The sequence below is a fragment of the Halichoerus grypus genome, chromosome 7 (genome assembly GCF_964656455.1).
Source record: "Halichoerus grypus chromosome 7, mHalGry1.hap1.1, whole genome shotgun sequence".
NCBI lineage: Eukaryota > Metazoa > Chordata > Mammalia > Carnivora > Phocidae > Halichoerus > Halichoerus grypus.
Genome location: NC_135718.1, coordinates 847,752 through 875,400, shown reverse-complemented (window position 1 = coordinate 875,400; position 27,649 = coordinate 847,752). Strand labels below are relative to the sequence as shown.

Genomic DNA, 27,649 nt, shown 5'->3' with positions numbered 1-27,649 from the left:
AGCCCAGGTTAAAACCCAGAGGCCCCCAGTGCTACATGGGCCACTTTTCTGTAAACCTAAGATTGTTCCAAAATAAAAACTTAGTTTACAGAAACCCGAGAGACAAACTGTGCAGTGTGCAAACTCTTCACAAGTGTTTGACTCCCCAGCAGTGTGGACTGTGAGTGCCACGGCACGCCTCGTGCAGGATGTGGCCTGTGTGGACGCTGACCCCAGCCCGGGCTCACCTGGAAAGGACTCCTGTCTGAGACGGCGGACGATGAGATCCTCAGTGTCAATAAAGCGCAGCCCGCGGGCCCTCTAGGTTTTATTACAAATAATAATCTTAATGTTTTTTGTGCAATTTATGAATATTTTGCTTTTCATCCGTGATTAACAAAGAGTGTCAGGCTGGGAGGCTGGGAGGCCGGCGGTGCGGGGGCCCCTGCGTGCACCTGGGGACCTGTCCTCCCGCGGGAGCGCTTGCACCTCTGTGGCGCACAGTTGAGCCCCTGGGGCGCGTTCTGCGGATTAAACGAGCAGAGGCCGTGGAGCACCGTCCTTCCTGAGCCGCCAGCGCCAGAACTTCCTGACGGCTTCCCAAGCTTTCCGCCGTGAAATGAGATTTTTTTCCACAAGTGACAGGGCTCTTCTGTCTCCCCTTTGAAACGTGGCCTGGGCCTAGTTCAACAGAACATTCTACATTACAACTGTGAAATCCTGGCATGAAGCGCCCCGTTGTCCCCCATTATTTTCTCAGAAATACAGTCCATTGTCCCGGCGCTCAAGTTAATTTGATCAACATTGGGACATTTAACTTTTATGTCCGGGCAAAAGAGCTGTTTCATGCTCATTTTGGGCATTCAAAGGAAATGATTGCCAGAAAAATAATGTTGCTCGGAACAATCGGGAGCAATTAGTTTCCCAGGGAGAGGCGATGTGACGCGCCCCGCCGCACCGCTCCGCTCTGTGGCCTCCCGGGCGGCCATCAGTCAGCTGTCAACTGCTCAAAGACCCTCCAACCTAAACGTTTCTCTTCAGCCCGTTCCCAGAACTCGCCTGGCTGTTCAGCGGGCGGAAGAAAAGCCGCTGCGTCTCCAGGCAAAGGCGAGCACAGCGCTGAAGACCGGGGTCATTCGGGACACTCCCTCCGCGTGGCCAGCCGCAGAGCTGCTTCTCGCCACCGTGTTTCCTGCTCCGAGTGCCCGCGGGCAGCAGGACGTACACATGTCCCCTCGGGCATCCGTCCGCCCGGAGGCCGAGGTCGCCGTTGTCGTGTGTGCTGATGTGGTGTGGGGTCCGGGGCCGCACAGGCCGGCGCCCTCGACCCTGCTCGGCCTGCGGGCTCTGGGCCCCCCCGTGTTCCCAGCGCCAGGTAGGAGCGCGCCCAGTGAGGACGCGTGGAGTCAGCTGCAGTCCCAACAAACGAGCTCGTTACTCCGTGCGTCTCAGATGACAGACCCCGTCTGATACAGTCTCCACTTTATTTCATTGAAAACCAGGTGAAGCATCCACAAAGTGTAGATGACTGTGATGACGGGTGTGCCCTGTGGTCAGCTCGGTCACGTCCGTGTGTCCGTGGTCGTCTCCTGTGTCCTTCTGTTAGGAAATGAAACAGCGTGCTCGAGCCCGCTCTCCTTTCCCTACGCTCAGGCGGCTGCCGCCGCCCCCGACCATATGTCCTGTCTACGCCACAGGCAGGGCTCTGTCTGCAGCGCGCACGTGGGAGCGTCCACAGGCACCGGCTGATGTTCCCAGGCGTCGCTGCGGGGCCTCCTGCCAGGTGCCTCCATCCACAGCTTCAGCGTCGGCCTCGGCACGCCGTGTCTTGACCAGCTTTGTGCTCGACCACTGCTTGGTTGGTGTTTGGCTTGTTCTTGTGTTTCGCCAGCAGGACAATGTCACGAGCTGTGGTCCGGCCACTCTGCACTCCGACCAGGCAGCCCGCCGGCGTCCTCGGCCTGGCCAGCATCCGTGCTCACGCCGGCCCAGGGAACGCGGATGGTGCGCATTTCCACGTGTTCCCTGCGCTCGCTGGGAGCGAAGGTTTTAAAGGCACGCTCAGCTTTCCGAGGCTCCGCTTCTCGTTTCTTCTGTCTGACGCTCGCGGGTCTTCTGTGTCCACGTGGTTCGTGGTGGCATCTGAGCAGTCTGAGAGTAGTTCTCAGTGTTTCCTATCTTAATGCTGTTTACAGGGCGAGACCAGGGACTGGTGCCAGGAGCCTGCGCACCAGCCACAGCCCGGAGCTCACGGGGAGCTGCCAGCGCACGCCCTGCCCCGCACGTGCTTCTGCTGGGGGACGGTGGTGGCAGGAGCAGGGACTCGGTCGCTGGGAAATCCGGCGTGAGGAGCCCCGTCACAGTGCACGACAGAGACACTGAGGCCCGGGCGGGGGCTGCGAGCAACCCCCACGGGCTTGGGTTGTCTTGTCACCTCGCCGTGCAAAGTGCCACAGACCCGTGGCTCACACAGCACACACCGATTGCTCGAGGCTCGAGATCCCGTGCCAGCTCGCTGGGTCCTGCTGAGAAGCCACCGCCTGGCGTGCCCACGGCCGCCCGGTCACTGTGTCTGCACGAGGCGGAGGGCACCGCACCCTTCGGACCCCATCACACCTCCATCGCTCCCAGTGGTGTGACTGGCCCGTGGCCCACCGCACGGGGATCGGGGCCTCGACCTGAGAATCTGGGGACGGGCACCCTCAGGGCGCAGCAGGGCCTCACGGCCTCGTGCCAACAGCTGGCTCAGGCCTCCAGCTGTGAGGACAAGAGGCAAATTTTGGAAACGTGGCAAGAGTTTATGGGGGAGATTGTGGGAAACAGCGGACTTTGTGATGCCAGTGTCACCAACTAGAGCTTTGCCCGGCCTCGTGCCACCACGTTGTGCTGTGGGCACTCCGGTGGACCCCGCGCCTGTGGCTGAGGGTTCATGTGCCCCCTGGGGCGCCCCAGCACCAGCAGCAAGCTGCCCTCGAGCCAGGGACACGCCGAGGTCCCAGCACACACTTCCCACAGTCCGAGGGGTGCTTTCCACGGCTGCCACGGCAGCCCAGTGCCGCCCACGGAGCTCCCGCCTCGGGCCCCTCAGGTGTCACACCCCCCGTGCACTGGGCCCGCGAGATGCCCTGGGGAGTGCCTTGCGCCCTGAGCGCTCACGGCGGGCCGGTCGGCGGGCTGTCACTGAGGCCCCTCAGGCGGCTTGTGGGGACGTTGCCCGACGCCAAAGGGACAGTCAGGTGTCTGCGCCTGCCCGACGCTGGCCCGGGCCCTTCGGACAGATTGCTCCCCGCGTGCTTTCCCTGTCTCCGCCTCCGCCACGTTGTGCACAAACCACCCTCCCTGGGCTCCCTGGTGCTGGCAGCTGTCCCGCCCAGGTGACTGTCCTCGTGGGGGCTGCCAGCCCCACACGCGCCCCACGCGCCCTGGGGCAGAGTGAAAAGTGAGGTCATGGAAGAGCGTCCGTCCGCTGCTCGGGAGGGGAAGAGATGGTCTCAGAGCAGCGTGGATGTGGGGCCGAAACCACAGGTGCTCTGCCTGGTGTCCGTGGTCTTATCTGGGTGTCGTCGCGACGCAGCCGCGTGAGCAGAGGCCGGGGTCCCTGCCGGCTCCCAGAACGGGAGCCGACACTGGTCACCTCGTGCTCGTGCGTGAACTCCGCCTGGGCCGTGATTCAGAGGAAGGCGAAGGGAAGGGAGCGATCCTGGGGTGGTGGACCGGCCGGCGCGCTCCGACGGCGTCCCGCCTGCTCTCCGCACACCAGGTTCTCGGGACGACACGCAGTCTGCGCACCCTTGGCGCTGCCGTGCCCCGTGGGCCGAGGTCACCAGCCAGGAACGCTGTGGTGTCCGACAGTTGAAGTCACGACTCCCTTCAGGGAACAACGTCTCCATCCTGGGAGGGTGGGCGTCACTTGTCCTCGAGACATGAGTGCGCGGCCCCTTCCTGTGCGTGTGTCCGCGTGGCCTGTCACATAATGAAATCGCCTGTCAAAACAGAACGAGACTCTGTTTCCAAGGCCTAAAAAATTGATTTTTATGGCTTTTCTTGTAATTCTGTTTTTGAATTAGGCACATGATATTGATGTGGGCCTACGTTTTAATCATAATAGCGTCTGACAAGGTAATTAATTTTAAAACAACTTTTTTCTCTTGGTCCAAATGGCACTATATTGAAATTAAAAGTGAGTGCCGTGAGGGCTGCGGGCCTGGCACTCAGGTGATTGCCGTGGCCGTGACAGCCCGTCCATCTTGCGCCACCACGCGACCTTTGGAGATGGTGGTTATTGATGAGCGCGGGCCATTACATCAAAAGGAGCTGGGCATGGAAATGTGATATAGTTTAGGTTTTTAATGATAGTATTACAAGAATCCAGCCCTGCTGACAGAATCCCTATCGTCGGCGCAGCTCCCCCAGTCGGGGGAGCCGTGGCAGGACCGGCGTGGCCAGGGCGTCCTGTGTGGCATGGGGGCAGGAAAGGCCCCGCCATCCAGGAGGGCCTTAGGAAGCGAGCGTTTCCTCTCATAGATGCCCTGGAGGTTTTCGGAGTTTGTTCAGTCAGATATTAAATCGGAAGTTTGTTGGGTTTTGAGGAAGGGACTTACCTCCCGATGCGCTCTGCCATTTGATTAGCCGACGGTTGTTTGCTTCCACGGTCCATTCCCAGGGCACCAGCTGCCTGCATCGCTCTGCAGCCGTCCGTCCCCTCAGGCCGGGACCATTGTCGGCTCAGCCCCGTGCCTTGAGCCCCACGAGGACCTGGGCGGCCCGCGTCTAGCGCCCGCCCCCCCGGAGGCCCTGTGCGCGTGAGCCCGGGGTCTCTGCTGTCCCGCGACGCTCTTCTCCCACACGCTGGACCCCCAGGCTCGGATCTGACTTCCTGCGTTCCTGTCGTCCCGTCTGTTTGTGGGCAGTTGTTGCTCCCGCCACGGCCTCCACGCGTCCTGGACCCAGAACGGCCTGGTGACTCCAGTGGCTTCACACGCCTCCTGAACGTTCATTGATCCCAGAACACGTGAGTGCTTGCCTTGCCCCAGCGCGGGGCCTGACGGTGGTTTCCAGCACCTCGGACAGAGCAGATTGCACTTCTTCGGGCAGAGACTTAACGTGACGGTATCGGCTCGCAGACGGCTAGGGGTCCACGGGCACGTGGGGACTGTCTTCCCTGCTCTGATTAGTCTCCTGAGGCTGCGGGGACGGGGGAAGAATCCTTGGTAAGAAATGGACTCCGCACACACGTGACGCGTGTGCACACGCCCCACACGTGTGCAGCATCTACACGTACAGAACACGTCTGTACGCCACGTACACAGCACACACATGCATCTCCGTGTCACGTTTCTGCGGTCACACAGTTTCCCTCAAGCTCCGGGCTTGCAGTCCCCCAGGAGCAAACGTGCAGAGAGAGCGGGGTCGTGAGTCTGACGGCGGTCGCGTTCTCCGGAGCCTCCTCAAGGAGGGCGCGTGTTCTGTGCTTTTTAGCAGACAGAAGCTGACGAATCGTTAAAACGTGTAGATGCTCTGACCCTTGGCGGGAGTAGGACCACACTCCTCCCTTCAGCAAGAGCAAGCCGGAATGTGCTTTGGTTTAGTTTTTCTCAAAAATATAAAAAGTTTTAAAAAAAGAAAGAAAGGAGAAATGCGTTTGCGAGGCGTGAGGTCATGCGTGCTGGCTGGGACGGGGCCAGGGTGCGTGGCCCCCAGGGCCCCAGGCGCGGTGCTGACATTCTGCTCGCCACATGCTCGCCCACTCCCAGCGACCAGCCAGCGCCCAGCGTGAGCAGCAGAAGAGCGTTTGGAAACCGTCCTGTGAACAGCATTCCTTCTGACCCCAGAGGCCCCTTGACCTTGACGGCGCCACAGGCCTTTGTCTCTGCAGGCCTTGGCAGAACGATGCCCAGCGAGCCAGCCTGGCCAGGAGGCTCTGCCTTTGGTGAGGGAGCCTCGCCGGGAGTGGGCTGCCTGGGGAGAAGCAGGTGAGGGGCGGCGTGGGGTAACAGTGGGGCCCTGAGACCGGAGGCTGGGCAGTTCTGGCGGGATCACGGAGCCGGGCACAGAGAGCAGCCACCTCCCGGTACCACACGCAGAATTGCATTTTGCTGAGGGGACCCTGTGCCTCCTTGGGGCACCCGCCTCATGCGGGAATTCCTGGGGACAGGTGCCCTCGGGGCAACAGGCATCTCTGTGTGACCTCAGAAAACAGAAATCAGTCCCCGTAATAAGCTGTGAACGGTGCTGGTTTGGGTTTTTAAAAACAATGTGATTGAACCCCAACAATTGTATTCTGTCCGCGTGTACCTGGCCCCAGGAGGGCCTGCCCGCGGCAGCACCAGGACCGTGTGAGGGGCCCTTAGTTCTCAGGGCTGGGACAGCCTTCTTTCCTGTTGGGTCTGCTGTGCACCTGACCTGCCCCCCACCCCCGTCCGCGAGGCTGGGGACCGGGAAGCCCATGCTGCAGGTGTCCTGATGTGGGGATGCCCTGAGACCTTTCTAGGCGCCCTACACACGTTCTCTAAGGAGTTTTCTTTTCTGAAGATGTTTAACAGCAGAAGAAGCTTTAGTCTCTCCAGGACAGGAGAGGTGGCGGGCTTCTTGCCGACAGGAGTCCCGTGCGGGGCCGAGGGAGGGAAGGAGGGGCGGCGGCAGCGGTCCTGGGCACGCTGGTGAGCCCGTGGGCTGGGACAGCAGGCGCCCCACCAGCACCCCTGACACTTCTATTCCTGAGCGGTATTTCCTCGATAGAAAAGTTTAATTTATAACAAGTAAAGGAAACTGCCGATCGTCTGCACTAATCCGTTAAATATGTCCTTCGTTCTCAAATTCATGTATAAGTGAAAGTTATTCCAATTAAGAAGGAAAACAGGATGTTTTGTGGAATGTAACTAGATGATACAGTGATTAGAGTGGGAGAGAAATATGAAAATAGCCAGTATGTTTTTGAAGGAACCGTCCGCAGGAAGGGCGTCCCTGTGGGAAGATTTACTGCTACACGTGTGCGGGTCGGTGACGGTGTGCAGAGAAGGACGCGGGGCCTCAGAAAGGCCCGCGTGATTTGGGGAATTTCATGCTCCACGAACTGACTGGGAAGAGGATTGAATGTTTAACAAATGGAGCTTTCAGTCGACTGCCGGGAAAATCGATAACCTTGAGCTCCTGACGTCACACTGTGATTCCAGTTGGATTGGAGGCTGACGTGAGGATGGAAGAAGGAGAGCCGTCCTCGGCCCGGGGCTGGGCAGGCCTTCGGGGACGACGCACCCGCCCGCACAAGGGTAAAAGCTCACTCACAGCAGAAGGCCCCGTGAACGGCCTGGAGACACCAGCCACGGACCAGACGGTGGATTCTCACCGGTTCCTAGGGAGGCTCCTGGGATTCAAGAAGAAAGCAGCAAGAAACTGAAAAGAAAACAGGCAGGAAATAAGTCGGAACAGAAAATGCAGTTCAACAAGTACCTGACCAGGCGGGCGGCCACGTGTGGCCTCGTGTGGTCTCGTGTTGAGGGCAGGGAGGACGCAGAGGGGTGCAGATTCAAGCAGAAATGCAGCTTGTTTCCGTGGATGGGACGTGTTGACAGTGTTGACAGGCGCCGTTAGGCATTTGCGAGCTGCCGGGACGCCAGGACCCCACGTGCCTCCCGGACCCCCCACCCCCCACTGCCAGGAGGGCAGCAGCCACGCCGGCAGAGACCCCTCCTGTGGCCCAGGAGAACATTGCAGAGCCAGGCAGGGTGGCACGTGGTCCTTGCTTGGTCCTTTCTTCTGTTTCTCAAGCTAATGAATCAAATGAGGAGACCAAGTCAGTGGTAAGCAGTGCCCGAGGCAGGGGGACGAGGCAGGGGGATACGGCGCCCTGGGCAGGGGGATGAGGCAGGGGGACACGGCGCCCGAGGCAGGGGGACACGGCGCCCGAGGCAGGGGGACATGGTGCCCGAGGCAGGGGGATACGGCGCCCTGGGCAGGGGGACGAGGCAGGGGGATACGGCGCCCTGGGCAGGGGGACGAGGCAGAGGGACACGGCGCCCGAGGCAGGGGGACGAGGCAGGGGGATACGGCACCCGAGGCAGGGGGACATGGTGCCCGAGGCAGGGGGCCGAGGCAGGGGGACATGGTGCCCGAGGCAGGGGGACGAGGCAGGGGGACACGGCGCCCGAGGCAGGGGGACACGGCGCCCGAGGCAGGGGGACACGGTGCCCGAGGCAGGGGGACACGGTGCCCAAGGCAGGGGGACACGGTGCCCGAGGCAGGGGGACCCGAGGCAGGGGGACACAGTGCCCGAGGCAGGGGGACATGGTGCCCGAGGCAGGGGGCCGAGGCAGGGGGACGAGGCAAGGGGACACGGTGCCCGAGGCAGGGGGACACGGCGCCCAAGCACGACGTCCACACTGGCCCAGGCACTGCTCGCACAGAGAGGCATTACCAGGTGGATTGGAGATGCACCAGGTTTCTTGGTAACCAATGGAAGTTTCCAAGTTAACCTGGTTAAGACTTTGCTCCTGGCCTCTGCCTGCCTGACGGTTTGGGATGCGCCCTCCGCCCCGTGCCCTGCAGCCTCGCAGCTCTGTCCCAGCAAGTGTGTGAGCGGAGCCATGGCCGGGCAGTGACGTGGGAGCCTTGCTCCCTGACCGTCCCTTCCTCTGCACCGAGCACACGTTCTGCTCCGCGGGTTGTCTAGTTAGCGGTGGTCCGCATTCTGCTCTCCAGTCGGAAGAACCCGGCACTTTGCTTTCCCTCCAGAAGCGAACAGTGGTCATTAATCGCGCTGCTGCCATGTTGGGGCGGGTGGAGGGAGCGGTCTTCCTGCCTTCCCGCGAGGGAAGAGGGGTCTGTGAGGCGGCTGCTGGCTGACCTGGAGGCTGTCCCTCTTGCCATGTGTGCGTGTCTCGGTGGAAAAATGGAAGAGGGATTGTGGTCGATTTAAAATAGGTGGAAAAGATGTTTCCAAGCAGGCGGTGCCTCAGTTAAAAAAAAAAAGATGCAGTTGCTGTGCTTTTATGCCTTTGAAACATGGAAATGGGGCCGATACGTAAACACTTGCAGAGCAAGCTCAAGCGTACGTCCCCCCTGGGAGGAATTGTGGAGGCGCCCGGCAGAGGCCCCGGCCAGCGGTCCTTCCCCGGTGTCCTGACCCTGTGCCCCCGCGAGAGCCCCCGACCTGGCCCTCGTTCTTCCCACGTGCAGGCTGGACCTCCCACCAGATGCAGTTTCCATGCTGCGCTGGCCCACTTGTGAGGACACCCTGGTGGCACGCACGTGTCAGCGTGGAGAGAGCTGCACGTGTCTGGTGGGCGTGCGGCGTGGTCACTGTGCTGCTCAGGAGTGCGTGGAAGGCACGTGCGAGGGGCGCGTGGTAGAAGGGAGGCTGATCGGCGTGCCAGTAACGTTGTCCCCTTCTCTCCTCCCAGAATCATCGACCAGCGATTCGAGAATGTGTCCTACTTTGTGTTTGGCGATTTCAACTTCCGGCTGGACTCCAAGTCCGTGGTGGAGGTAGGCACCGCTCCCAGCCTCGTCGGGAGCCCGCAGTCGGGGTTTTAACCAAAGCTGCAGAGGCAGGGTCTGCTCCTCCCGGGCACGTTCAGCCCTGCCCTTCTCACTGCTTGTATTTAAGGCAAATATTCCCACTAAGGAGGTTTTACTGTTGAAAGGGGGGCCGTTACTGGAAATAGAAATGGACAGAGTCCCGCAGACCTCTGCGGCTGCTCAAGTGGTCTTTGCCCACGCGGGGACGCCATGTCCTGCTGGGAATGTTCCGCCGTTGAAAAGCGGAGAAGCCAGTGGGGAGACGTGGCTGGAGGGGCTGCTCCGTCAGCTTCCTCACTGGGAGTGCTGGAAACCCGTCTTTCACTGAAAAATTCGTGGATGTCGCTCGATCCCCGGGGGCTTGGAGGCCATGTGTCTCCTGGGTGCACCCACGGGGCCCCTGGCGGGATGCCCCGCTAAGAACACGTGCAGATGGAAAGCCTCGGCCCTGCCCCGTCCCAGCCATGTGACCTGAGAGCATCACCTCCACGGCCGGGAAGGGGGGGCCTGTGGCTCCGGCTCAGGGCCGAGGCTCCAGGGTGTACCCCTGCCGCAGTGACCACAGTCCCAAAGCCAGCTGCAGCAAAGGGGAGCCCAGCCCAGCCCCCGCCACCACGCCTGCATGGACAGGCCGGCGGCCCACCCCAGGAGCGCGGCGCACCCCGGTGGAGACCTGGGGGCCGTCCAAGCCATCACCTTCCCGTCAGCGTCCATCGTCCGTCCTCTGCAGAAGCGGTTCCTTACAGTCAGCCGGGGTGGCTGCCCATCATTCCAGAGCTCCCTGTCGCTGACAGACATGAGTAATGTATGGAAATTCTCTTCTTTCATCACGTAACGAATCCGATGGCACCCCACTGCGCGGGCTCACGGGGCGTACGGGTGGTCGCGCACCACGTGCCGGGAGAGCATGGGGCACCCCGCGACAAGCGTTTCGGGCGGACAAGTGAATCCCACCAGGACTTTGAAATCCTTCACTTGGTTCTGCTAGTTTTCCTCTCCTCACTTGGAGGGTGGAGGGTGAATCCATCAGATCTCAGGCCCTCCAGCGAGCCCAGGAGCTCATCGGTCTTGTTGAAATGCTATTTTTAGGATAGGATTCAGATTTTCAGAAGTGGAATAGCACACATATGCCTGCTCCTCCTTGACCCCACAGGGCCCTGTGCTGGGGCCCCAGCCTCGTCCTCTGTCAGCCTGGCTGGCCCTGGCCCAGCAGCTCGGGGTCCTGTCCCCCATCCCCCACCCGGGGCAGTCGGCTGGCCCACCTCCAGCCGAGGGGACGCGGGGATGCAGGGAGGTCAGGCTGCCTGCACTTGCGGAGCTCAGATGGTGAGAAGCTCCGTTCCCACGTCATCGTCTGCCCCTTCCCACCTCTGTGTGACGTCAGGTGCGAAGTACGGTTTTAAGTACTGGGAAGAGATGTGCATTTCTGTGATCCCTCCTTTGAGGAGGTCAGTTAATAAATACATTACCGCTACGTTCTAGCTTAAACATTTCTACGCATCCATCCAGGTCCTGCCGACTGCTCTGCTAGGAGACCCCATGGTGGTGGTGCTGGGGAGGCACAGGGGCCCAGGGCGCGTCGTGGGGAGACGGAGGGCTCCCAGTGTAGACAGGGAGGGTGTGGGAGGTCACAGAAGGCGGCACCAGTGCACGTGCTTCTCAGCAGCTCATCGTCATCCAGTGGCCTCTCCCAGCCCCGTCCTCGCTGTCCCCTTGCCTTGGGGCCCATCCGAAATCCAGCCTGGCTTCATTTCAAGGTCCTCAACTAATTACATCTACAAAGACACTACTTCAGAATAAGGTCCCGTTCTGAGGTCTGGGTGGACACAAATTTTGGGGGGGACTCTTCAACTCGTGACAGCCCATAACACCAGAACGACACGTCTCCCCTGCACTCAAGACTGAACGCTAAACAGTAAACACGCTTCTTGGCAAACGTTCACCTGAAGATGAGTTCAACTGAAAAAGAACAAATTTCTTTCACTGGTGACTAATTTCAGTGGCGCCAGTTAAGCTGTCTTTAGTTACCGAATTTTAAAATACCGTGTAAACACCTCTTTTGGAAACTCGGAATCTGCCAATGGCTTGGCTTGGCCTTTTAAAAGGATTTTAACTGTAAAAACGAGAAATTTTGCGGGAACCCTGAGAGTCGGAGTCAGCCTGAGCTACCCGTGGTTGGGCCCTGAAGAAGATGGTTGAGGAGAGGTGTTCAGGAAGCCCAGGTGCCCTGAGTCCGGCCCTGGCGAATGCAGATTCAGGGCCCGCCACCCTCAGGGCCAGGCTCGCAACCAGGCCTCTGACCCACTTCACTTTGCTTTTAATTGTCTTCCAAATTAAGTGTCTACTGAGCCCGTGACGGGACCGTCAGGCATGGCTTCCTGTCGGGACAGTGTCACGGGAACTTGTTAGAAACGCTCGTCCTCGGGGGCCCTGTGTGGAGACGCTCATTACATGGAGCCTCGCGCATCTCGGCATCCCCTGGGGCGCCCCGGCCGCGCCGGCTCGGGGGACGGGCCCTGCAGGTGCACACGCGGGACGCCTGCCGAGCTGCTCACCTCTGAGCTGGACCGTGCCAGGGGCAGCCCTGTGACGGTCGCGGTGTGTCCGGAGCCCTCGTGGGAGGCTGCCCGGTGTTACTAGATGGAAGGCCCCAGGGTCCGGGGGTCGTCGGGCTCTGCTGCTCCACAGCCTGTGGTTGGTGTTCGGCAGGCTGCGTGGGTGGTTCTGCTTCACAGACGCCGTGGGGGGGTTGGAGACTCCAGTTCTGGTTGCCGCCTTCCAGCCGGCTGCTCCAAGCTGGTGTCTCTGCCTCAGTGGTCCCACGGGTGTTTCCCGCATGCCTGCCGTGTGCCCTGGGGTGAACGCAGGGCACGACCCCCGTGGTGATGGCCTGGGTGCCAGGAGAGCCGTGGGGGCCGGGTCTGCCTAGCAGGTGGGACACTTGAGTCTGCTCTTCCTGATGGGCCTTTCCGTCCATTCCCTGCCCCCCAGGAGTCAAAACAGCGACCTGAGAGCAGCGTCCTCCAGAGCGTCTGCTTCCCGGGACCCTGTGCTCAGAAGCCCCTGCCTTTTACAGGAGAGCCCTGTTTCAGATGCAGCCGTGTCTGTGGACCTTAGTATCAGCCAGAGGCCAGCAGGGCATGTTTTGGGCTGGGGTCTCCTGTGGGCAAGGCCTGGCTGGGAGCCGTGGGGTCCTGTCTGGTTCTCAAGGGTAGTCTGGGGGCATCCGTGCGATTGGCAGTGTGGACAGGGCAGGTGGGCACTGGGGTGTGGGCAGCCAGGAGGAGGAGGCCCTGATGAGCGCAGGCCGTCCTCTGTGCATCCGCCACCAGGGGCCCAGAGTGCTCTCTGCCCCTCTGTGGTGCTGAGGAGGTGAGTGGGGTCCCCAGCCTCTCCTTCCAAACCACAGCGTGGCCCAGGAAAGACACAGGTCAGAAGGAAGCAGTGGGGCTTGGCCCACACTGCCCACCACTGGCCTGGGCCTGGCACTGTCCCTCCTCCTCTCCACCTGGGTGGACAGGCAGACCGCCCTCAGCAGTGACCCCTTTTGGAACAGCTGCTTGTGGACACCCACATTCAGTGCTTGCAGACCAGGTCCTGGGGGTGGGGGGAGAAGGCCGTGCCGACCTCGACCCTTGGTTCTGGAGGAGGAGCCCACACGTGGTTTTCAGATTGCCCGAGGTCAGCGTGGCTGGTGACCAGGGATGGCCTGGACGGTGCCACAGCTGCGTGTGGTAAGAAAGCCTAAGGAAGGGGATGGGAACGCGCCTCCTGCCTGACGGGGACTTGTGCAAACGCGCACAGTTGCTTCGTCGGCCCGGCGGGTCTCTTCCCTTGGAGTGCTCCCGTGAGAAGCCGCTGCCTGCCTCGGCTTTGGGTTTGGTTGCTGATGCCCCAGCTGGAGCGGCAAGGTCAGCCTCCCCGGACCTGGGGCAGCGAGCACACTGGCGGGAGTCATCAGAGGTTAACTCAATCTGCCTCCGAAACAATGAGGGGCCAGTGAGCGGCTTGCGGCTGCGGCCACTGTGAGGGACAGGCTGTGATTGTCCGTCCGGCGGCTGGGGGGGGCGGGCTCCTCCCGGGTGGGGGTCAGTCAGGCCCGAGCAGGACGGGGAGACCTTGTCGTGGCTTGCAGGGAGGGGGCAGGGTCCGCTGATGCAGAGGGAGAGGACCCCGGCCCCCGGGAACCGGCGGCTTCCTGTTTCAGACGCACACGGATGCCCGCGAGCTTGCAGAGCAGAACTGAGAAGACCGTTCTGGGAGCAAACTTGGCGCCGCCGCCAGAGCCGTAATTAAAGCACACATTAGACACGGTCGTCACGTGCCGACCGATGGGCCGCGCGGCACGAAGCGGATTATTAACGCGGCCTCCGGCTCGGCCCTGCGGGCGGGACCGCTTGGAGGGTATGTTTTATGCCTTGTGCGGTGGCAGCTGGGGCGCTCAGCTGGCCGCAGTGACAAAGGGCGACAGCGGTGCCAGGCGCTCCCGTCTCTGCCCGGCCGCGCCCACCTGCTGTCCTTCATCCCTGACAGCGATGCTGACGCATGTGCTTCTGGAGGCTGGCGGCCGTTTCAAAACCAGTTGTCAGTGCGAGACGCGTGCGCGTGCTCTCAGGTGCCAGGTGGGCCTGTCGGAACCCGGGTCCTGTGAGGCCCGTCCGGGAGGGGCGCCCCCAGCACTGACGGCGCCGGCCTTGGAAGGGGCCAGAAGGACCCACAGCCAGCCCGCTGCGTCCCGAAACCGCCGAAGACCCCAGCCAGCAGCAGGGGTGCAGCCAGGCCCCCAGTGGCCAGAGCCCCGTCCCCAGATCGCAGACTTCGCTGCCGCCAGCCTCCTTCCCTCAGGTGCTCCCACGTCCTGGGGAAGGCGCTCCCACTCGGCCTGGAGGGGGCATCGCCCTGTCACGGCCTGTGCCAGCCCTCTGGAGGCCCTCCAAGATCCGGCAGCCAGGAAGGTCGCCGTGCCGACACCGAGCGCAGGAGGAAGTGCTGGTGGGCATCCGGTCTCCAGCTAGCTTGTCGCACCAAGCCCAGCCACGCCCCAGACCCTGCCACCAACAAGGTGCACACAGGCCCCTGTCAGCCCCCGTCAGCCCCCGTCAGCCCCTGTCAGGCCCCCTCAGCCCCCGTCAGCTCCCAGCAGCCCCCCTCAGCCCCCAGCAGCCCCCGTCAGCCCCCCAGCAGCCCCCAGCAGCCCCCCAGCAGCCCCCCGTCAGCCCCCAGCAGCCCCTCTCAGCCCCCCTCAGCCCCCAGCAGCCCCCCAGCCCCCAGCAGCCCCCCCCTCAGCCCCCAGCAGCCCCCGTCAGCCCCTTTCAGCCCTGCATCAGCCCCCCAGTAGCCCCCAGCAGCCCCCGTCAGCCCCCCTCAGCCCCCAGCAGCCCCCGTCAGCCCCCAGCAGCCCCTCATCAGCCCCTAGCAGCCCCCCAGCAGCCCCCCTCAGCCCCCCAGCAGCCTCCGTCAGCCCCTCATCAGCCCCCAGCAGCCCCCGTCAGCCTCCCTCAGCCCCCATCAGCCCCTCATCAGCCCCCAGCAGCCCCCGTCAGCCCCCCAGCAGCCCCCGTCAGCCCCTATCAGCCCCTCATCAGCCCCTCTCAGCCCCCGTCAGCCCCCGTCAACCCCCCTCAGCCCCCAGCAGCGAATTGGTGTTTCTGCCCCTGCTGTGGTGGGAGTGGTGGGCGTGAGCAGCCCAGGAGCTCTGGGCAGCCTGGCATCCTCGGGACAGAGGGAAGGGATGCGCCAGCCCACGTCCCAAGTCCCGAGAGGCACCCGGAGAAAGCCTCGTTGGGTGTGGAGCGGTCACAGCCCTTAGCGGCCTCAGGTGGTATGGGTTAGGTGTGCAGAAGCTCCATCTTCTCCGTGCCGCGAGCAGACGCTGGTGGTCGAGAGGGTTTCTCCTCCGACCTGGGAGCCGGCGCAGACGGGGCCGCGCGTCCAGGCCGCCTCCTCGCTGCGGGCTCCACTTGTACCTGCAGCGGCTGAGTGGGGGGCTCGTGCGCGGTGCGTTGGCTTATTCGTGTGGCTTTTTAAGAGTCTTGCCTTAAAACAACAGATTTACTCATTTAAATCATTAAATTCATTTAATTACTGTTTCAGAAGAAAAGAAACCTTTATCTGGTCTATTTTGAGATAGGGCCTGTGGCATCAAAATAAAGCAAACTCTGACGTTATACTTAATTATGACAATTCTGGGTTTCGTATTTAGGGTATTTTATTTTATTTTTTTAAAGATTTTATTTATTTATTTGACAGGGAGAGACAGTGAGACAGGGAACACAAGCCGGGGGAGTGGGAGAGGGAGAAGCAGACTTCCCGCTGAGCAGGGAGCCCGATGCGGGGCTGGATCCCAGGACCCCGGGACCATGACCTGAGCCGAAGGCAGACGCTTAACGACTGAGCCACCCAGGCGCGCCCCTAGGGTATTTTCTCCCAGAAAGTTTGCCTTACAAACATTAGTTCGTATTTCCAGTTGGTAGATTGATGTCAAAATAATTATCCACGTAATTATAGAAAAAAGGCGTTCCCCCTCACCAGTTCCCTAATGTGGGACCTTGATTTGCTGATTCATGGTCAGGTCTGTGTTCACCAATCTGTGATGCTTTTTTCTGTGTGTTCTGCTAGTTCATGCTTTATTTACCCCACTCTTGGCGTCAGCGCAGCTCATGGGGATTTTAGGACTGCAGACGGGTGCCAAAGCTGGTGGGCAGGCTCTCTCTCTGTCTGTGGCCTACGCTGCTGGTGGGAAGAAGTGCCCCTGCCCTCTAGTCGTCCCAGGTCGGAGCCCTGGCGTGTCCGTGGAAGCCCGGGTGTTCTCAAGAGACCAAACCAAGAGCATGTCTAGTGTCCCTGGCCAGGGCCTCGTCCCTGGCCTGAGCTGGGGGCATGCACACACCTGCTGGACACCGGTCTGAGAAGAGCACACGCAGCTTCCTTCCAGAATGCCAGCTGCGTGGTCCTGTGTGGGCTCACAACCACCACTGGGCTTTGCCCAGTGCGCCCAAGCTCTGTCAGCACCCGTCCTTGTGGCCCGGCTGGTAGGGAGTCCGCAGAGCCGTCCTGGGAGAGATGAAAGGGTCTTTATGGCACGTTGTTGTTCTGGATGAACAGTGCACAGTCTGAAACAGAGGGGGAAGGTGCCTTGGCGGCTGACCTAACCCTCGTAACAGCGCCTCCTCAGGACCCGCTCGCGGCTCCCCATGTCCCCCGGCTGCAGTGGCCAGGGGCCCTCGAGCCTGTGGTGTCAGCGCTTGGGGTCCTCAGAGATGGTGGTTCCCCAACACTTATTAATAGGCCTCTTTTCTCCTGAGAGTGCAGGGGTTTGGTGGGAAAACCTTGGAAAGAGCCAGAGCTCATGGGAAGGGTCTTTGGGAAGTCAGCATAAATGGGATGGGTGACCGTTGGGGACAGTTCCTGCTGGAGACAGCACCTTTCCAGAGAGAGGACAAGACCTCGACATGCTCTCTGGTGGAAGCTGCCCTGCTCGGCCCTGTTCTGAACCGTTCTTTGTGACGGTGCAGACCAGCCTGACCCCAAAAACGAAGGGGATCACCACCAGGACACTCCCGTTTGCGGCCACCAGGCCCGCCGCCCTCCCCTGCTGTCACACCCCTCTGTGCGTCTCAGGTGCTGTGTGTGCATGGGGATGCGTGTCCACGTGTTGTGTGCACGGGGTGCTTGCTCTAACCCCGTAGCTGATGTGGTTCCGACACCACAGACCCCGTGGTGAGGCCGCAGAATCACCCGCTGGGCCTGGGTGAAGCCGGGGGAAAGGAGCTGTGCTGTGTGCTCTGCGTCAGGGTCTCTGGTCCATCTAGAAGCCGCTGCTCCCAGCAGGTGCATGGCACCCGGGCTTGCGCCTGGGACCTGCTCTCAGATGGGGCAGAGACCGCTGTTGCCTGGGAGGAAAGTCCGCGTGAGCACATAGAGCTCAGGGCCACCCGAGACGGCCGTGCAGGGCACCTGCCCGTCTCTCGGCTCATCCAGGCCCCCGGCCTGCGCCCCACGGTGGCTCCGCTCTCCTCTTGGACGGCAGAGGCTGGCTCATCGCAGTGGCCCCAGCCCCCCACCCCCTGCCCTGCTATGGCCAGAGTGCCGACCTCCCTGCTTCCGAAGGTGTCTGCAGCCCCTCCCTGAGCCCCAGACGCCTCCCCGAACAGCCCGCCGCAGGCTGGCCGTGTCATTTCCCTCCGGGGGCCCCCCAGCACCGTACTGCTGCCGCTGTGTTGTAGCAGTTTGTCAGGAAGGTCCTGGGAGGGTGGCACAGGGTCCCACGGCTGGTCCTGGGAAGCACTGGGGCCGCACCCCCAGGTCTGGGGGTCGATGGCTCTGGTCCTCCTCCATCCCTGAGACTCCCAATGCCCTCGGGCCCTCTGCTGGGCTCACCGCTTCCTTGGCACCTCCGTTTAAAGTTGGAGACTTTGTTTTAAGGGCCGTTTCTTCTGCAAGCTTTTCCTGCCGGCCTTTCCAGAGTCAGCCCCGTGAGCATCTGTGGCTGAAATTAGGCTGGAGCACGCCTTTGTTTCCGATTTCATGCTCTCAGAGGGCCTGCATGTCGTTCTGCGGAGCTGTCAGGGGATGAAAGCCTGCAGCAGGGTCCTGCTTCCTGGGAAAGGCGTGAACGATGGGGGAAATGTGTCTCCAAGCCCACCCACCAGTTCACGGAGGCCGGGCCGAGAGTCAGGAGGGGCGCATCCTCTGGAGTCCCTGGGCACGCGGCAAGGGGCAGGGCTCAAGGCTTCTCCTCTGCCCTCGTCCCTCCTGCTTCCTCCTTTCTCCTCTGTCCTCCCTGGGCCCTCATTCACTTGGTCACCTGAAACACTCGTGGGCCAGGGAGTGTTTCAGGCAGATGTGTGAAGAGAAGCTGCTGCTTCTTTCCTCCTTTCCTCCACGAGTGTTGACGTCTGGAACGCGCCAAAAGCACACTTTGCTTAGCAATCAAACACCTTTTCCCGGTGGGGTTATCCCTCTCTGGGAGTAGGGGGCACGCGAATATAGCCCGGGTTAGCTCACAGCTCCGGAGCCGTGCCCACAGGCAGCCTGGCGGGAGAGATCAGGTGAGGGTGAACATGTGGCCAGGACGCTGCCCCGGGCCATGGGGGCCCGGTGAGGCTCTCCAGGGTCCCAGTGCCTCCCCCAGTGGTCTCAGTTTGAAAACAAAGAGAAGTCTATTCCTGCGGCTGCAGAAATTTTTAATTCTTAATTCCTTAAGAATTCGCTCCAGTGTTTTCCTCGAAGCTGCCTGCACTGTGTCTGGATGTGGGGCCCAGGCTGGCTCTGGGGCTCGCTTCTGTTCTGTTTAACGCAGCCCTGAGCGGCCCTGCTGAGGACGTCTCGGCCCCGGCACGGTCGTCCACTCCCTGCACGTTAAACAGTCTGTGGACATCTGGCCCGACTGGTTTTCATCGCTGACTAAAGTCGGGATTGGACCTTGCCCCACCTCTTTGTGCAGCCATGGGGGAGGGACAGCGACCCCGAGACAATGGCCCTGCTCACCCCTCTGGAAAGCTCCGCTCCAGGCCAGACAAGGAGCGCCTGGCGTCCTCGAGGTGCCGGCCTTCCCCCTTGTGCTGATTTGGGACGGGCTCTGCTGGGACCAGTGGTCAGGTCAGGAGGCTGCAGGGATGGAGTTTGCATGTGCGTCCCTGGCTACCCCTTGTGCTCTGGGCGGGAGGGCACCTTCTTCCAGGACCTTCTGATCCTGTTCCCAGAGGAGCGGGCCCTCCTCAGAATGCTTCTGGAAGGTCAAGTCATGCAGACCGTCTGCTGAGAACTTTCTGGGTGCCTGTGGCCCTCATTGGGGCCCCGGCCGTCACTGACAGGGGGGCTCAGAGTTGCAGGAAGGGGGTTCATGGCTCCACCAACAAACAGGTGACTTTGCGTCAAAGCACAGAGACAGGATGTGCAGACTGCCAGGACCCAGGATACGTGGGCGGTAAGAGGAAGTCACGGGAGCAGAAAGGGCCCTTTCCCGGCACCCATGTTCCCAGGAGCTTAGCTTTGCTTCTGTGGCCACTGTGGCCTCCGTGGTTCTTGCACAGGCTCTGGGGATGGGATTTCACGGACCCCGATGAGGAGCCTGCTGACCCCAGGCTCGCCCCAACTCAGCCCTCACTGCATTCTGGAACAGTCCTTCCCCGTGCCATGACCCTGAGTGCATCCAAATATGCAGAGTGATGTGCGTCCGCGGGCCTGGGGGGTGGGCTTCTTCCAGGCCTGAGGGAGACCAGACCCCTGCCCGCTCCCATGGGGACTTCTCCTGACTCTGGGGGAGAGTACAACCAAACGCAGGTTCCCAGCCCACACAGGCCTTGCAGACAGAGGCAGGACTCCCCATTCCTGTTCAGTAGACGTTTTTAAATTCGAAATGTGCTTCCAATATATACATCAACTTCCTGCGTTTTCTGGGGTAGAGGGAAGCAGGAGGATGGAAAGGCGTGCCCCCGAGAAGGGAAGGACCCGCCAGGCCTCTGGACTCACACCTGCATTGGTGCACGCATCCCTCCACTGTCCACATCCTGTGGCCCGGGCCCGCTTCCAGAGACTGCCTCCCCAGCACGGCCCGTGTCCTGTCTCCTGTCCATCCATCTCCTCCCCACCACAGTCCCCACACTGAAGACACTGTACCTGGGGGCCCCTCAGCCCCTCGCCAGCTCCCTGAGTGCCTGTCCCTGGAGCCCCCACGTCTGCTCCACATTCACTGTCCAGTTCTTCCTCCGGGAACCCTCTGTTACGGGGTCCCCATGGTCTCACCCCGACACCCTCGACCGCTGGCTCTGCACTGCCCGGCTCGCAGCCCCCCAGTCCTGGCACGTGCAGAGGCCGCCTGCCTGCCCGGGACTGAGCTGGTCCTTTGGAAACTTCGGCTGAGAGTCTGCCTCGGCTGGCTGAGCTCACGGCAAACCGCGGGGAACCTGCTCAGAGACCACGCTTTGGACACAGATGCCGCCTCGAGTGGGTACACACGGCTACGGCTTCCGTGTACCGTTTGGAAACTAAGCAGTTTAAACAAGGAGACCTTCCAGCCCTCTGTTTAAAGCTGCCTTACCTAGTTCCTGTTCCTGATGGAATTTTTCAAATTTATGTTCAGATGTTTTTGGTCTATGTGCACATACCGCATGGAACTTTGGGACATACTTCCTAACAGACCTAGCTGCCCCCAGATCAGCCCAGTTTGTTTACTTTGTTCAGGAAGGCCCAAAAGGAGACTCGAACTCAGGACTTTCCTGACCTGTCCGATCCAGCCAGCTGGCATTCCCGGAAACCCAGGAGCCTGGAGCTCTGTCATGCACGTGGTAGGTGCTGGTCAGACCAGCGCATGCTTGCGGTGGGGACTGAGCTCCACCTGCTCACCGTCCGTGCTGCCTCGGACCACAGGGCCTTTCTGTCTGCAGCAGAGGGTACGGAGTGGATTCTGCAAGACTGCATCTTGAAGGCCCGGCTGGAAGGGTCCAGGGGTGCTCGCGTCTTCGGTCGGGTTTTGCACCGTGGGGGAGCATGGTGGCAGTTGAGTGGGAGCGCTTGGGACAGACTCAGCTCCTGGATGGGCGGGGCACGCAGGCGCCTCCGACCGCTGGTGGCTTTGTGTCAGGCTGGCTGTAAACTTCAGGACCCACAGAAAGCACTGGAAATAGCCCTCTGGGCTGACACTGGGGCCCTGGGTCCTGGGGCTGCCCCGTCCAGCAGCCCTGCTTCAGAACTTATCCGGACTGAGAAGAAACCCAAGAATTTCATTATCCACACAACAGGTGGACAGCCTTGGGGACAGCGGTCCCGTGAGATTCCAAGACAAAAACCGGCACTCCGAGTGCCAAGAAGACCAAGTGCGGGGCTGTCCTATCTGCTGCCCCTTCGTGTGGCTGCTGGTAATGAAATAAATCTTAGGTAGCTCTTAAAAAATAGCATTTTGGGTATTATTTTTTTCTCCTTTCAAAGGAAAAATCCCTTCCGTAAGTAGGCGAGCGGAAAGGCCCTGGCCTGCAGGTTTCTGCATGGCTGGTCATGACTGCAGATTGAAAGCAGAGAGGAGGCCGAGGCCAGGCTGGCCGGGGCCTGATCACTTCTTTACAACCTGGTGAATGAGGTGGCTCCGTGGGAGGGTGCGGAGAAAGCGCCGGCCTCTCTCCCAGCGCCTGGGCTGATCAGATGTTTATACTTTGGGAGCCCGCCCAAAATGGCTAAATAAAGCAATTTTTTTAAAAAGTTTCTAGCAGATGCCTTTGGGAGAAGAACCAAGAATTTCCTGAATCGCGTCCTGGGGTGGCTACAATGGCCGTCTGCCTGTGGAGCCCTCCCCCATTCAAGGAAGCACTTAAGCCACTTAAGCGCATTAGCATCTGGATGGAGCTGGACCTCCTCGGGACGCAGGGGTGGGCAGGGTGGCCGCGCTCTGCTACGGATTGTTCCTGCGCTTGTTCTAATCCGCACTGTTTGAAGGCGGCCAGACTGATTTGTGACACATGAGTCCAAAAGCCACTTTGGGGGCTTGACCTGCTTAACTCATCTGTGCTCTGAATGTCAATGGCCTGTCCTGGAGGACGCTGTGGGGACGGCAGCCGCTGCCTCCCCTGCCCCATGCTGGGCGATGTGCGTGCCCACCCCCTGCGTACCTGGAAGGGGTCTGCCCCGCGGCTCTGGAGGGGCTTGCGGCTCATCCCAGTGGGTCCCTGCTCAGGAGGGGTCCCCATCCAACCCGGGCCTGCTCTCCCGCTCTTCCCTGGGTGAAGGGCTTCTCACAACTTCACAAGGGCCTGTGAGTCAAAATTAGTTGTTTTCTTGCAGTGGTCTTTTTTCTTTTTTTTAAATAAAACTCTTCTAGTCATTTTTAAAGAATAGCTCCGTTGCGGTTTGGTTTACGCACCAGTCTCAGTCCCAGGCAGCCTCAATGTGCCCTTTCTGGACATTTTGTGTGCATGGACCCTGGTCCCATGTGACCTTTCCTTAAGGAAAGAGCATCATCAGCGGCAGGGGCTGGGGGCCCCCGCTTCCCGCGTCCAGTCTGCCTTCTCTCTGTGCTGCTCTCCTTCTGAACAAGGACAAGTCCCTTGTACTTCCTTTGTTACATGCGTTCCTCAGTAGCCCTGATGGCTCGGGGCCCCGGGAGCCGGCTTGCTGCCCTGGGTCTCCAGTGTCGTTCTGCCGTTAGGGAGCCACTCGTTGGCACCTGCCCCAGCCTTTCCTGCCTCACACCCAGTTCCGACTGGGAGAATTTTCTCAACAAACCTGGACTTAATTTAGTTTGTAGTCCATCAGACGGTGGCCTGCTCGCCGTGACCTGGGCTGTGCGGTGCGGCCATGGGGCTGACCCTGCTCCCTCGTCCCTCTCCCCGCCTGTTCAGCTGTTCCCTCCCTCAGCCGGTCAATGTCTGCCCCCGAACCCAGCGTGGCCTCTGTTCTCCCTGGTGTTGCCTTCCCCGTCCTGTCCTGCTGGCCATGGGGCAGATCTCGTGGCAGTGTGTGTCCCCAGCCTGCCACGGGGACAGCACGAGACGGCAGTGAGTGAAGCCCCAGCAGACCTTCCAGGGTCCGAGCCGAGCCAGCTGTGGGGCAGCTCCCGGGAGCAGAGGTGGGCAGGAGGCCAGGGCCCGCTCCAGGTGTGCGGCGCTTGCCGACAGGCCTGCCCTTGGATGGGGTGCCCGTCACACTCCTGCTGCCGTGCGGGCGGGTCCGCGGTCCCTTTACGTGGAGGGGCTGGAAAGGACGGGGTCAGGGAGAGAGGCCAGGAAGTGTGCTGATCGCGTTGAGGAGACGGGCTGTGGGCCCCTCTCGTGGGACTGAGGCCCTTCTGTGTCTTTCCCAGACTCTCTGCACAAAGGCCACGATGCAGACTGTCCGCGCCGCCGACACCAATGAAGTCGTGAAGCTGATATTTCGCGAGTCGGACAATGACCGGAAGGTAAGCGCACCCCAAGCTGAGGGCCGCGACCACAGCAGGCCACCGTGGCCACTGGAGTTGGTGAGCGCAGGGACTGCTCGAGGCGTGGTCCCGCTCCACCTGCGCTGACGTCCGCTTCCACTCTGCAGGTTATGCTTCAGCTGGAAAAGAAACTCTTCGACTATTTCAACCAGGAGGTTTTCCGTGACAACAACGGCACTGCGGTGAGCGCTGCCTCCAGATGCCCCTGGGGTCCTGGGCCCCCGGGACCGTGCACCTGCAGCTGGGACAGTCCCCACCCCGGGGCTGGAGACCCTCCGTGTGGGAGGTGGGGTGCTCACGCCCTAGGTGCTCAGAGCGGCTGGCACAGGCCTGGGCTCCGTGTGCACGTCTGACCAGGCCTCCCCGTGGCTGCGTGTGTGCACGCGTGTGTGTGCAGAGTGCAGTGCGTGTTGGTCGAGACCTGGTCCTGCGGGAGCCACTCCTCTGCCTTGAAACCACCGCCCGCCGTCGAGAATCCAGAGACGCAGCAGGGGCAGCCAGACCCGCCACGTGATCCGGGCCTGCTGTAGTGTGTTTCTGGGGTATCCAGCTGGGCGGTAACAGGGTACTGGTGGATGAGCAGTTCATGTGTGGTAGCCCCACTGTGGCCAGTCCCAGTCTACGAGGGGACGGCTCCTGACCCCACGGCCCCCGGGCTGCAGTGTGCAGAGGCAGGTCCTGCGTGGCGCGTGCCGGAAGTGTGAGGCTTCCCTAAGGGCGGGTGCCCCGGCAGGTAGGGACACCTGAGCACACCTGCTGCCCGCCTGCCTGCCCTCCAGCCTGTCTGCTCTCCCTGCCGCCCACCCCCGCTCTGCGGGGCTCTGTGCATAGCTGTCCCCCTTTTCATCTCCCAGTCCCCCCACGCCCTGCAGTCTGGCCTCCGCGCCACCAAAACCATTGTCACCCACCTCGAGGACACTTTATTCCAAAGCCTGGACTTCATGCCCCACCCCGCCATCCCTGTGCTCATCTCTCTGCATCTGGGAGCCCCAGCTTGGTCTTGTCACCCCGCCCTCAGGCCCCGGCCGTGCTGAGTACTCTACACCTGTGCCTCAGTTTCCCGTCCGTGTGTGGGAGGATCCCTCCGGTCTGTGTGCAGATGGACGCTGGCAGGTGTCAGTGCTGGGAGATAGCACGGTCCCACCGGGCAGCAGATTGTCGGTCCTATGTCCCTCCTTCACACTGCTGGCCAGGAACTGCACTCCTGCCTCCATCCCTACATCCACTCCTCCCTCCGTGGCCCTGTGTCCCCCCACCACGTCTGTGTCCACTACCCCGGGGCCACTGCCTTACTTGCCCAAGAGCCCCATCAGCGTACCCCGAGCCTGGGGCCCAGCCTGGGGCTTGTCTCGTGCGCAGAGGGTCAGGCCTCCGCTCCAAGCCCTTAGCCACTTCCCATGGACCTCAGGTGAGCCTGGAGCCTGCTCTGGTCTCTGAGGCCTCACGCACTGCTTGGCTCTCTCTGTCCCCTCCACCCCCACCCCATTCGGGCACTGGGTTTACTTTTGCCCCAGCAGATGCTCTGATCTTCCTTACCTGCCCTTCCCACCAGCCTGTCCCAGTGGGCACTGTGCCCTTTGGCCCTGGCCAGTTCATATCTCACTTCCTCAGGGGGCCTCAGGCCCTGGCGAGGTTGACTCTCCTCCTATGTCCCCTGCAGTGCCCAGCTCAGCACGCAGACGCTTACAGCCCAGTCCACTTCCCTAGGCGGGAGGCACCAGGGTGAGGACCTGTCCTACCTGCCGTCCACGCCAAAGAGTGCAGCAACCCGGTGATTTCAGGGCCTGAGCACTCGGGGCACAGGCGAGCTCGAGGGGCAGGTTTGGGGACAGGACTGTTGGGGGGCACCAGCTGCAGGGGAAGTACCCGGGAGACTCTCTGGGCAGCTGCGTGACTTTCTGAGCTTGGAGGCAGGGTGGGCTCTCTGGGCCCCTGGTACAGAGACAGCCCCCTGACGCGGGGGGACAGTGAGGCCTCCAGGGCGGTAACAAAGCGGGCGAACAGCGGACACGGGAGTGGCACTGGGGCAGCCAGGGCCTGGAATGTTCCGGAAGAAGCAGGACATGGGTGAGCAGGGTATGCTGTGGGGTCTGAGCCAGGGCGGCATAGGGCAGCCAGGGAGAAGTTGTGCGTTCTGGAAACGGGGAGCCCGCGCACACGGACCCATGGTCACTGTCTTTCTCTGTTAGCGTCTGGACGAAGCATGTGTTGCTACCATTAGAAACAAGTGTTGTCGCCATTGGACATAGCAGTTTTTATGTCTGTGTTTATCTAGCATATGAAATTTTTTAAGATGGAGGAAAGTTTGAATATTCAGGAGAATGTATTTTAGGCAGAGATGAAAAAATGCAGTTCAGAGTTACAGAGTAGATTTCCACGTGGCTGTTTTGGAAAGACCCACGTGCCCCTTTGTCGTGGGTGTGTCCGGAATCTCACGTGGAGAGGGTCGCGCCCGGCCTGGCACCTTCCCCAGGGGTCTGCCGGGGCTTCTCCAGACCATCCTGCTGCTGCTGAGGGTCCCGGGCGCTCGGTGCCTTCAGAAATGCCCCGCAGGGTCACACCAGTGTGCGCGCTCTGTGCCCCGGGCCGCCTCCACGTCCATCACACACAGGAAGCGGGGTCGTCCAGACCAGCCACGGGGACAAGATAAATGGTCTGACGAGCCATCGCACCCCGGTGGGGAGGCACACAGCCCCACGGCCACTGGAACAAACAACCCATCCACAGGATGGATGTGCCTGTGCCGGACGCAGCCCCAAAATCCATCGCGCCCTTCATCAAGCACCAGTCTTGTACCCGTCTGACAGAAATTTAATTCAAGCTGGCTTCTGGAAATAATTATTGTATTTTAAGAGTAGTAATCATTGGCCGGGACATGATTGAATGTGTCCATGCCTATTGACTTTTTCTATGATTTATAGCTTTGTTTAGTCGATATTCCCATCGAAATTGTATAATTAATTATAAGTGTGGCTGTCAGGGCGGCAGGATGGAGTGCCCTGGTGAGGATTTGGAGAGATTACATTTTCCTTGGCTGTCCCAGGGCAGGGCTTGGGAATCTTCACAGCGCTCGGCCTGTTGGATAGAGATGTTTTCTGTGTGTTTAGCAACTGCTCCAGCTCAAGGCGCATTGATTTTCCGGGCTCTTTTTTCTTTATCAGCCTGGTGTCTCTGCAGCAACAGTGGAATTTGTGTGGCTGGGACGGCTTCTGACAGATACGTATGATCAGCCAGGCTGCTTTATCACTGTCTACACACGCCCGCGCTGTTTTTCACTTTGTAATCAAGAAGAATGTTTAAGATACATGTGAAATTGGTTATCATGTTTCTGAAAAATCTCAAAGAGAAACAAATTATCAATTCAACAGAAATGCAACATAATTTCTAATCAGGAACCTCTCTCACAGCTGGAGTTGGCCCCAGGGGCCACACTCCCCCCTCCCCCCCACGGTTCTCATGGAGCCCAGGGCGCTGTCCCCTCCTGGTCCCACCGTGGGGGGGGGTGGCGTCCAGCATGCTGGCCGCCCGGCCTGCGACCGGATGGGCCAGCTCGGGGGGTGTGTGGATATGTTTCCAGGCGGTGTCACCTGAGAAGCGTCCGTTCCCGGACAGGGGCTTGGGGCTGTGTGAATGCGGGCTGGGGTGTGGGCGCACAGCAGGACAAGCTCGGGAGGGGGGCCCTTGCGGACAGAGACCCTACCCTGGACGTCTGGGTCCTCCCCAAAGTGGCTCTGTTACTGTTTTAGCAACTGGAAGATTCAAACCCATTCCAAACCAGATATTTATTTGCTTTAATTTTCCTTTACATGCTCAGCAAGTAGAAATGTGGTGAAACGTGGTGGGGTCCAAGTGGCTCCCTCCCCAGGCGCAGCTGCTGTCCGGGACCAAGGTGGCTGGTCTGACAGGCTGTCCTCAGTCCCTCCTGCTCTGAGCCACGCCGGCGGCTCCTTCCTTCCTTCCTGCGAGGCCGCACTTGCTGGAGCGTGTGTGGGCACCGTAGCGCGGGTACCTGCAGACCCCGGGCCGTGGCATCTGTGAGGAGTGGCTCAGGACCCCACCAAACCTCACCTGTATTCCAAAACCACATCACGTGGATGCCACCCGTGTGGATGCCCTCCGGGCAGGTTCTGGCCACCGAGGCGGTGCGGGGCCCAGGAAGGCTAACGGGTCCCTTTCTGAGGCTGCACAAAACAGAGGAATGTTCAGTAGGTGACCAATGAAAGCCACGCGCTCACATGCATGTGC

General features: G+C 60.9%; 1 protein-coding gene across 3 annotated transcripts in view; it reads left to right on the top strand.

Moving 5' to 3' along the window:
- INPP5A (inositol polyphosphate-5-phosphatase A) overlaps window positions 1-27,649 on the top strand; it is a 173,684-nt gene that overhangs the window by 131,020 nt on the left and 15,015 nt on the right. For all 3 annotated transcript variants that reach the window (XM_078076937.1, XM_036080065.2, XM_036080064.2), the window contains 3 exons: window positions 9,378-9,462; window positions 23,288-23,383; window positions 23,512-23,586. In XM_078076937.1, the coding sequence (XP_077933063.1) occupies window positions 9,378-9,462; window positions 23,288-23,383; window positions 23,512-23,586 (256 nt within the window). The remainder of the gene's footprint in view (window positions 1-9,377; window positions 9,463-23,287; window positions 23,384-23,511; window positions 23,587-27,649) is intronic.